Below are 11,967 nucleotides of genomic sequence, written 5' to 3' on the forward strand. Positions count from 1 at the left end.
ATCGTCTGATCATCACATCCTCAACACGGTACTACCACACACCTGTACGTTCATGCATAAGCCGACACACCACACACCAGCATGACAAACAGCTCAGTCCATCTCTGGACAGGAGATACCCGCCACCCTGCCTCGATCACAGAGCCGCGTATTGATCACAGAGCCGTAGCTGATTATTGATACTTGAAATCATCTCCGGAACCTATAGATAATGTATTTTTTACTTTACAAATTGAATCAAGGAGGAAGAAGAGTGAAGAAGCTCAGCGTATTTACAGAAATAACGGAAAGGACGTGCTGATTATTGCTATAGTTGGACGAGAATGTCCGTCCAGTGATGGTGAGTGGGTGGAGGGAGGGCATGTAATTTAAAGAGCGTCGTTATGCCCCCATATACCACAATGCAAGATGGTCGACACCTTTTATCTCAATCTGAGTGATAAGTGAGTCCGTTATGCTCCGTGTGTTTTCATAAAAGAAAAAGCAATTTTGTAATTTGTAATTTACATTTTAATTGTAAATATGATAATCTAGTCACAATAAATTGTGGGTACCATCGTTTTTTTTATGGATTTGGATTTTTTTCCTGCACACTTAGTTAATTTCAAATGGTCTATTGTTTAACAAACAAAAATAACAATCTCTATTCCACCACACACACACACAGATGCATACACACTCAGACGTACACACACGCAGACACGCGCACATACATGCACACACACACACACACACACACACACACACACACACACACACACACACACACACACACACACACACAAGCTATAAATAAACACATACGTTTCTTATTATAATAATACAAATACACCACCTGCAAACAATGACAATTCACTTTGACATTTAATGGTTACTAGAGGGGAATCCAGGTTCAGTTGTAATGTTGAGTGTCTGCTGTTACCTATAATACGTACCACGAAGAACACTGCACCAGGTAGTCCATACAGTGTGTTCACAAAGCATCTGCACCATGACCCGGCAAGAATTCTTAACCAATGAAAATGTACTCGTCAAACTAGGATATTCTCTGATTGGTCAATCAATCAATCAATCAATCAACCAACCAATCAATCAATCAATCAATCAATCGATAAATCTATCTCAACTGTACAATCTTCATTTGTAAAAGTAAATCTTCATTTGAGCAAAAAAAAAAAAAAAATGAAATCCCACACAAAGCAAGTTGAGGACAACAGGAATTGTAACAGGAGTCATGAAAAATCAAGAAACAAACAAATAAACAAAACAAGTCAGAACACAAAGGAAGGCTGAAACAGCTTTGAACCAAATCAAACGTCCACAGAAAAACGTACAGACAAAATCATCTTTTAAAAACCCTGTTTGTGTATCTCAACACAATGACTCAGTTTCCCACTAGTATATACACACACACCTGTGGGATATTGAAATATTTTAGATAGAAACTAATCCCAGATTTCAGAGACACTTTCTACTATTCTCTGTTCTTAAGAATGGTTTGGATAGAGGGCTGGAGGGGTGGGGTTGGAGAGAGGACTAAAGAGAAACACAGAGAGAGAGGGGGATGATTGACATCTTACAGGGACTATTACTGTGTTGCTACTGAATTATCCTGGATGGCAGGGCTGGCAAAGGATGTGTGTGTGTGTGTGCGTGTTTGTGTGCAATATTGTGTGTATGATAAGGTGTGTATGTGTGTGTGTAAGAGTGTGGGTTAATGTGTGTGTGTATGTGTGTGCGGGTGTGAAGGGGGGCAGTGGGGAGCAGGTATATTCCGGTTTGACCCGGGTCTCTGAACATCCATACTGTACGATTGGATCGGAGCGGTGGATTCGTCTAGAGAGATCTGGGGGCAGCTTATTGGTCAGGACAAATTGAGACAGATCTGGGGTCATCTGATTGGTCGTGACTGATCTGGGGTCATCTCATTGGTCAGATCTGGGGTAAGTTGGAGCGGGAGGAGAATGTGAATCCACTGGTGTCTGGGATTACCGGTCTGTTCTAGAGAGAGGAAGGGAGACAGAGAGGTACAGAGAGTGAGACATAGAGAGAGAGAGAGAGAGAGAGAGAGAGAGAGAGAGAGAGAGAGAGAGAGAGAGAGAGAGAGAGAAAGACACAGAGAGAGAGACAGAGACAGAGAGAGAGAGACAGAGAGTGAGACATAGAGAGAGAGAGGGAGAGAGAGAGAGAGAGAGAGAGAGAGAGAGAGAGAGAGAAAGAGACAGAGAGAGAGACAGAGACAGAGAGAGAGAGACAGAGAGTGAGACATAGAGAGAGAGAGAGAGAGAGAGAGAGAGAGAGAGAGAGAGAGAGAGAGAGAGAGAGAGAGAGAGAGAGACAGAGAGGTATAGAGTGAGACAGAGAAAGAGAGACAGAGGTATAGAGAGTGAGACAGAGAGAGAGATAGAGAGAGAGAGAGAGAGAGAGAGAGAGAGAGCAGGAGAGAGAAAGAGGGAGATACAGTGAGAGAGAAAAAACAGTGAATGGGGGGCACATATAGAGGGATATACATACAAAGAAAACAGAGAGAGGGAGAGAGAAAGAGAGAGGGTGGAAAGAAACAGAGAAGAACAGAAAGAGAGAGCGAGAGAGAGAGAGACAGAGTGAGAGCGAGTGAGCGAGCATGAGAGAGAGAGAGAGAGAGAGAGAGAGAGAGAGAGAAAGAGAGAGGGAGATGGATAGACACAGACAGACGAGGAAGACAGGTTTTAGGTTATACACGACCAAAAAGCAGGTCATTGATAATGGATTGAATGCTGAAAGGCAAAGACAGAGCGTTCCTACCTGAGAAAGCACAGCAGTCACAGTCCTTCACACGCTCAGTCTTCTAGAGCCACCATGCCCTTCACTGGATCCTTCACTCTCATCTACAACACAACACACACCATTGATATCTCCCGCTCTCATCTATAACAAACTGAATACATTCAAGACAAGCTGAGACAGGATAAGGTATGGTAAGGGAAGGTAAGACAAGACAAGTATCGTCCCAAAGTGGAGAATTCAAGATGCTTGTAAGCGTTTGCTTAAGCAAACATGTTGAATTCTGGTTTGGAGTTCAATTCAATGTTGTAATTATTTACTGTTTTTTATTGTTGCTAACTTCTGGCTTTGAGGTTTCTAACTTCTGGTTTTAAGTGTGCTAACGTATTGTTTTCAAGAGCAACATGCAGGTGCTTAAATATTTAGCTTTATTTCGATTTTGTCCCGTGGTGTGTTCCCCTTGTGCTGCATCTGTGTCAAATTATGTATTTTGTGTGTTCACGTTACGCTACATCAATTTGTCTAGATGTCATTTTAAGCCACACAACATTAATATAGTCTTCACGTTGATTTCCTTCATACGTTCCCAACACAACATTAATCAGTTGCCACCCTGACAGTTGACTCTCTTGATTTCTAGTTAAGGCTGCTAACCTCTGGTTTTAAGGTTACTAACATCTGGTTTAAAGGATTCTCACCGTGCCTACTCGCTTGACTTCTGGTGTTTTTTGGTTCTACGGTTGCTAACTTCTGGTGCTACGGTTGCTAACTTGGCTAACTTTTGTTGTTAAGGTTGCTAACTTCTGGTTTTGAGGGATCTGACCTCGTCTAGTTCTTTGCGTGTCTCCTCCTCCATGCGACGGATGTCCTCCATATTGAGTTCAATCCACCGGTCGATCCAGCAGAACAGCTGGCGGTGGAAATTAGTGAACAAACGCTTCTCTTGCTGTTCAGAAAAAGAGAAATAGGAAAAACAACTGATCAACACACTGTGAAATACATCCAGACATGCTGATGTAGCACACAGAGCACAAAGATGTATTTCGTTAATTAATGAGTTATTAAAGTTATTAATGAGCATCGATTTAACTAGGAAATCAGGTGGCAATATTTGCATTTTGTTGTCTGCAGTAATACATGTGCACACTGAAGGCCACAAGCTTCACGACAAAGTGACGGCACAATTACATTCCCACACAGCTTACATACCTTCTGGATGAAGTTCTCCACCTTATTCTGCAGACCCCACCACTTGAACTTGACTGTGACCAGCTTATAGGCACACATGTGTGGGCAGTCTTTCTTATTGGGAAGCTCCTTCTGCAAGGGAAACGTGCGTCGGAAACGTCAGACGCAGTTTGACATTGAACAGTTTCGTTCCGTGGGTAGGTAGGTGAGCTAAATACATCTACACGGGAATCCACTTGGATACATTCAGCTCACTCAGCTTTCTGCTAGATACTGGATATGGATTGGTGGAAAGATGGGTGGACAGACAGATGGATAGATGGATGGATATAAAGAAAGATAGATCGATAGATAGATAGATAGATAACGTGGCGAAAGATTGATCGATATTTGATTAAGTAGACTGAACCTTCCAGTCGGGCCCCAGGGGCCCCCTGCTGGTCTTGACTGATTTGTACTTGGAGGGGTCCTCCTCTGGCTTGTAGTCCTGTAGAGAGAGAGAGAGAGAGAGAGAGAGAGAGAGAGAGAGAGAGAGAGACACACAGAGAGACTCACATTAGACATCCACAGAAGTCTGCTGTAACTATGCTTCAGTTTAATCATTAGGGACAACTTGGATAAGCTGAACCAGGTTCACCTTGGGCTCTACTTGGGTCCTGTCTCCGATGTCGATGTACACAACATCCACCTTTTTCCAGGTATCAGCATCAAGAGCGTGCACCTAGAACACCATGATGGAACACAGAACGTCACTCCTAGAACACCATGACGGAACACAGAACGTCACTCCTAGAACACCATGATGGAACACAGAACGTCACTCCTAGAACACCATGATGGAACACAGAACGTCACTCCTAGAACACCATGATGGAACACAGAACGTCACTCCTAGAACACCATGATGGAACACAGAACGTCACTCCTAGAACACCATGATGGAACACAGAACGTCACCCGAGAACATCTGTGAATGGCCACAGAACATTAATGAGAACATCATGATACAACACTGACAACCTCCATGTGTTTATCTCTTCTAATGTTCTTATTCAGTACCCTTATATCCAAAGCGACCTAGGGTGACCACAGCTGCATTCCATTGAGGAGCAGGTAGTGGTTAGACGTCATGCTCAGGGGTACCTGGTAAGGACCCAGGATCCATTCTGCTTGGAGTCGAACACCCTGGCCGCTACTCCACCATCCTGCCCCCCTCACACCCGTAACTGTCACTCACATTTTCCTGATGGCCCATGTCCGGTTTGTGCCACGTCTCGATCTTGATCAGGAAGTTATCTTTCATGTACTCGTTCTGGGGGGGAACGGAAATGGTCATAGAGTCAGTCCATTTCTGCAGTTAATCACAAATATATACGTTTGGTTGAACCTGGGTCATACCTGTTACCTAGGTAACACCTGTTACACCTGGTAGCCTTGGTAATGGCTAGAGGCTGGTACTTTGTCAGCCTTGTTAACTGGTCATGTGTTTACTATGTGTTTACTGTCTTTTTCTATAAAGCAATGTCATGTGTGTTTGAGAGTACCATAAAACACATGCAGGGGGTTATTCAACCACCTCGCCATGTACAGGCAGTGTTTGTACATTACAAAGCTAGATAACAGTATTTGTTAAACTTTTGGTTCGACAATATTGTACTGCCCTTCCACATTGGATAGTCCATAGGCATGGTGGTTTCCCACTCACTCACACACACACACACACACACACACACACACACACACACATGCAGGCACATACACACACGCACGCACACATGCACTCAAGCACGCACACACACACACACACACACACACACACACACACACACACACGCACACACATACACGCAGGCACGCACTAACGCACACACACACTCACGCACGCACGTACACGCGCACGCAGACACACACACACACACACACACACACACACACACACACACACACACACACACACACACACACACACACACACACACACACGCAAACACACACTGGTGTCTGTCTGACTGTGCCCTCCTCTATTTCCCTGCCATGGATTAGATTACGTTCTCCTCTTTCTGGGGAAGTATACCTTACTACATGTCTGCAGTCAGAACACTATGTGTGCCAAGCAGGCCAGGTACTTACAGTGATAACTGTTGTGTCCAGGACACGAAGGGGAAGCATGAAGTGGCACCAGGGGGAACAAAACAAAAGATTAGTGATAATATTGATATCAGCTCAAGGGGTAAAACGGCACTCTGAGGAGAGAAGTGTTGAAACAGAATGTGCCTGTCCCTGTGTCCGTTTGATGTGGGTATGCTTGTGTGTGTGCGTAACTGTTGGTGTGTGTTTAATCTCAGTACGTGAAGCTCTTGTAACTGCAGCCATCCTCTCTCCCAGGGCACTGTAAATTATTCAACTCTCCCTCAAGGTGAGGGAGAGAGAGACAGAAAGAGAGAGGGAGGGAGGGAGGGAGGCAGGGAGCGAGGGAGAGAGAGAGAGAGAGAAATAAATAAAGAGAGAGAAAGAGAGAGACAGAGAGAGAAGAGAGAGAGAGAGAGAGAAATAAAGAGAGAGAAAGAGAGGGAGAGAGAGAGAGAAAGAGAGAAAAAAATAAAGAGAGAGAGAGAGAGAGACTATGGAAGTGACCTCTAATATTCGGTCTGTAGTTACAGTATTTTTAGAACTCCTTAGAGCTCCTTTTAGAACCATTTCCAATTTAAAGGGACAAAGGTTAACCTTTGTCACCTGTGTGAGATGCTGTGGTAATTCTACGGTAGCATCTTAGCTTTAACTATTACAGCTTCTAGTGTCAAGGTAGCAGGTCACTTAAATCCCTTCTATACAGTTTATTATTAGTGTGATTATTATGAGCAGTCGTTGTTATAATTGTTTTGGTATGTCTGGAATAAGTAAAGAAGCAGTATTATAAAGTATAATACTTACAAAGTACCTGTTTGACAGTATGGGGAGGCATAATATGTTGTAGTTGTATAAGTAGTATAAGTATTGGTAGTAGAAGTATTATTATAAGTAGTAGTTATACCTGTACGGCAGTATGGGTAGGCATTCCAGGCTTTCTCATGGATATTCAGAGCTGATGCTGGGGCCAGCATTCGGACGAACGAGGGCACTTTACTGTGGGAGAGAGAGAGAGAGAGAGAAAGAGAGAGAGAGATACCTTTAAACATACTGTATTGTGTAGTAAAATTGCATTGTGAGGTAAAAAAAAAAGAAGGAATTATCATCCAGTTTCAGATTACGCCCCTTGAGAAATCAACTAACTGACTGTCTAACTAAATTGATGGGGGACCATTTGACCGTTTGACCGGCTGAATAACTTGCTGGCTGACTACTCAGAAACCGCAAGGTCAAGTCTGGTGGATACAGCGAGAGATATGGATGTGTGCAGTACTAAAGATGTTGATACCTACAGGTTGAGATATGGATGTGTGCAGTACTAAAGATGTTGATACCTACAGGTAGAGATATGGATGTGTTCGGTACTTAGGATGTTAATACCTACAGGTAGAGGTATGCATGTGTGCGGCACTTGGGATGTAGACACCTATGGAGATATGGACGTGTGTGGTGATGGCTTGGTTACCTCTGCAAGTGATAGATTTTGTGTGTGTACTGCCCCTTCTCTCCGTCCTTCTCGTAGGGTTCATTCTTCAGGACCTCCACCCCCTCCCCTCCACCCGTCTCATTCTTACTGGCCTCAGCTACCGAGTAGAGCTGGCCCACCTGGTACTGGAGCCCAGAGAGAGAGGTACAACAGGAGAGAGAGAGAGAGAGAGAGAGAGAGAGTTAGAACAAGAGGGAATGGGTTTGAACATTTTAGTGACCCTTAATGACTCCAACACATTGTCTAACCTTCATGTCCTTGTGAAAAAATATAGCCTAAAGAGGAAGTAAACAATGGGAAACCCAACGTGTTTTATGTTCATAGGGGCTTTTAAACTATGTGGCCTATGAAACAATTCTGCATGAATCAGTCTCATAATAGAATACATTTTTGATATACTATACATAAAGTTGACTGTAATAACTATGCTGTCTGTTTCCCAGTACTGCGAAAGCCCTCTATGAATCTCAACCAGGACACTGTGCCCATAACTCCCATTTGTTTGATTATGCTCTGCTAGTTGTTTGTTGTGCACACAGTCTACAGTATACAAAAGCAGTGCATAACATAGTTGTAAATAAATGACTATACGTAAAATAAAATAAAAAATGGTCTAATTTCTTAAGTCTTTTCTTCAATTTTTGTGTTTTTGATGTCATTATTTTAAGGAACCACGCAACACACGCGGGTTAATCCCCCTGTCAACAATTCCCCATGCATTCTTTTCACATGAGCATGTAACACGTGCTTCCTGTGATTCATGCAGCTACAGAAGAATGGATTAAACACGCTGATCCTGGCTCACGCTCTTCTTCTACTGGCCCGTTATCTTCGGGTTAATCTCTTACTTTCTTACTCTTGCTCTCGCTCTATTTCTAACCCTATCTCTATTTATTTCTTACGTTTTTTGAATACTGTGCACTTCACTCTCCTTGTGAAAAGTACTTTGTTTATAATAATATTATTATTTTGCGTACTTATTTTGCAGGGTCACTTGTGCTGCACACTCCCTACGCCCCGCAACTAACTCTGGATTGTTCTTCTCTGCGGGCACACTGAGGTGTAGAGCCAGGACAAAGGCTCCTTTTCATTTCCTAATCACTTTTAATGCCAACTTTGCACTATAATTAAACACAAACGAACGCACACACTTATTATGATAAATCCCTGCAGAGAAAGGATGGGGGTGGAAGTAGGTTGTGGGTCGACCTCATGTTCCCATGGCTTTTCCTGCTCAAAAGCACATCAGTGCAACAGAGGCATACCGACACAACAAGGCTTCCATTGACGTGAGGACTTAGGGTTACGTGGAGCAGCACTGACTAGCTCTAAACCAGCCTTGAGGTGCTTCGTGTCAGAACCTTTTAATTCCAGAGAGGCTTTAATGCACAATGTGCTTCTTGTCGTTTGTCATTACATTACTGAAGCTTTTATGTTTATCCCTTTGACAACATTTATGTTGGGTATGAGGTTTGAAAGACACACACGTCTTTAACAGCATTCTACAAGTCTTGGATTAAAGTGAGCTTGTTAGATATTCAGTGTATAAGATGTGAAATGCAGAGATGTTCCACGGAGATTTCTTGAGAATGGAGGTGACCGTCCAGTACCACCTACACACACACACACACACACACACACACACACACACACACACACACATACACCATAGACACATACTCACATATGCATGCAACATGCAACCTGTAAATATGCACATGAAGTGACTTACCTCCTCGACAGAGATAGGCAGGATTACTCGGCTGTGGAAGGAGAGACAAGAGTTAGTTTCAAACCCTTGTCTTGCTCGTCCAAAAAGAACAATCTCTCCTGCTGTTGCTGAGCGAAACGGAGGATCGTAGGGATGGATGTGTCAGATGGGCCTGAGTCCCTCACAACGCAATGAAACATCATTCAAAGACAGTTTCAACCCAAGCAACATAAATTTAATTAATTAAACATAATTTTCTGTCTGTGATTCATGCATTTGTGCCAACAAGGGCAGCAGAACAAAACAGAGAGAGGGAGAAAAACCAAGCACATGTCGGAAGGGAAGAGTGGCATTACAAGGTGTGATTTCACACCTTCTCTGGAAGGTCTACTTATAATTTAATTTATAATGAACAAGCACTAAAAAAGGTTCTCGTCAAACACAAAGTGCTAGTCTAATAAACCCTTATACTGTTGCTCTTCAATATTATGCAGTATCATTGGGGAAATATTTAATTGTCAAATGCCAAATGATTTTCATTTTAATAATGAAAACGTTGTGGCTAGGTGAGTCACTGACTTCATGCTTGGGCAGGAGATGATTCTGCAGTAAGTTCGGGATGACAGACAAGAGATGGACCAGGTCTTCAGAGAATGGGGTCCATCCTCCAGTACTTAGTATTGATTACAATGTCCTTCAACCAGCTGTCACTTTATTATTTATAGGACTTGAAAACAACAATTAAAACAGAATTCATTCTGCAATTCTACCCGCTTCTGTTGCATTTTAAGTCAACTAGTTGAAGAAAAAATTAAGCCCATTCAAATATTTATATTGCAACAAATTCAAAATGTGTCTTCTTTATATGCTTAATTAAATGTATTAAAGTGTTTATTTACGTGATTAATTAGCCAGCTAAATACTTTAAAACATTACATTATCTACAGGTAGGCTGTCTGTGTCAGCCTAATTCCCTGGCAGGTGTAGCTCTTGAAAGTCAAGTGCAATCCAATATTGGGTCCATAATTTACTTGACATTTATACTTTAATTACTCTGTATTCAAGGGTCGCTGGTGCCACTTGTCCCCGTCTGTGTCATAGAACGTGACGTTTGTGTGTGTGTGTGTGTGTGTGTGTGTGTGTGTGTGTGTGTGTGTGTGTGGTGTGCGCGCGCCCGTTCGTGTCACTCAGTGTGTGACTTGACTGCGTTGGAACATCGCACGTCTTTGCGGTATGACAGAGAGTGAACTCCGAGTTTAATCATGACTTTTTCATTCATTTCTACATGCCTAGCGAGGCTAGTGTCTCTCCCCCCCCCCCCCCCCCCCCCCCCCCCACACATCAATTTAGATAAAGCCAAACATATATATGGATTGAAACCATGCCCATTTGGCAGAATTGATACCGGAGGCGATGTTTTAAAATGATCAACCAAATGAGCTGATTTAAAACGATATTCAGCGCTAAATAATGCTGTCACACAACGAGGCCTGAAATAGCAATGGCATCGAACCGAAATGCCCAGATGTCTCTCCTTGCTACCAGCACTCCGTGCTAGCTCAAAGCCGTCGCTTCGTCCGTCCAACAAGCCCGGCTTATGGAGAACCCACAACATTCCCTTTCCTCCCGGGGGGGGGGCACTCTCCGTGGCCCACCCGTCAACGAGATAGCACACATCGTTTAGCATCCATTCCTCCGGAGAAAGGTAGGAATGCTACTTCGGTGGTTTCACCTTCAGCGCCCATCAATAACATGGCGGGAAGGATGTGGGCACGCGCCGCGTCGCCTTATTGCTCCCCCTGCCTATCACACGCACATGACACTCAATCGATCACAAAGCATTTTGTTATCGGCAAAGCTCGAATTTGAAATCATATTTGATGGTTTGTTGATTGGAAAGGCCACGTTGCAGCCTGATCCGAGACTTGAGATGCAAATGTGAAGGGCACAGCACCCATAAGGAAGGTTGCTGCCTGGCACATGCAAATTAATATATTTTCAACGCTGATATTTGTGTGAATTACGCGTGTACAGGATGTGTGGCGTAAAAGCCGCACAGATTAATAGCTAAAGCGATGGCGAGATAACCCCATCTGCACGACTGTTATTCCTACATCGGGCGACTGGCCACAATGTCAGTGGTGGCGCGAGATGCGCTGCCTGTACATCAATGCGAAACCCGAGAGATAACCCCACACAAACGGCTACTTACAATTCCTTTATAAGCATGTTGCCGTCCAATACGTCCCCGAATAGCCGAAAAGAGGATCCAGGATTGGGTCGATCCCTCCGTCTGTTGGTTTGTGCCTTCTAGCTTGATCTATTCCACCTCTCCACTATGTCATTCTACCTCTTGATTTTCTGTTTTCTTGAAATTCACTTCCTGATCCGAGCCGCGCCGCGGCGTTGCCGTAGAGCGCAATACACAGTACCGTGGCCCGCTACACTTAGTGTGTCATCGCTCTGAACGTGACGTTGGAAGTGGTTCATCGCAATAGGTCGGAGCGACGACTCGTGAATCCTCTGACGGAGGAGAGGAGGCACGGGGACCACCGCTGCCACAGCCTATAGGATGGCGCTCCACGTGACGCAATGACAATGCATCGAGAGGTCTTCTCGGCTGTAATCTATCTCCGGCTGTGTGTGTGTGTGTGTGTGTGTGTGTGTGTGTGTGTGTGTGTGTGTGTGTGTG

General features: G+C 43.8%; 1 protein-coding gene across 1 annotated transcript; it reads right to left on the minus strand.

The window, feature by feature from the left end:
• Window positions 1-818: 818 nt before the first annotated feature.
• pitpnab (phosphatidylinositol transfer protein, alpha b) lies at window positions 819-11,816 on the minus strand. The gene is made up of 12 exons (XM_084474703.1): window positions 11,488-11,816; window positions 9,297-9,327; window positions 7,544-7,689; window positions 6,983-7,074; window positions 6,082-6,089; window positions 5,189-5,263; window positions 4,589-4,672; window positions 4,361-4,438; window positions 3,973-4,083; window positions 3,587-3,709; window positions 2,785-2,867; window positions 819-2,001 (listed from the first exon to the last, which is right to left on the minus strand). Exons 1-11 carry the CDS (start codon window positions 11,502-11,504, stop codon window positions 2,820-2,822), a joined length of 813 nt encoding a protein of 270 aa, XP_084330829.1. The 5' UTR covers window positions 11,505-11,816; the 3' UTR covers window positions 819-2,001; window positions 2,785-2,819.
• Window positions 11,817-11,967: the final 151 nt, after the last annotated feature.

Source organism: Micromesistius poutassou (genome assembly GCF_964030765.1).
Source record: "Micromesistius poutassou genome assembly, chromosome: 10".
Taxonomy (NCBI): Eukaryota; Metazoa; Chordata; class Actinopteri; order Gadiformes; family Gadidae; genus Micromesistius; species Micromesistius poutassou.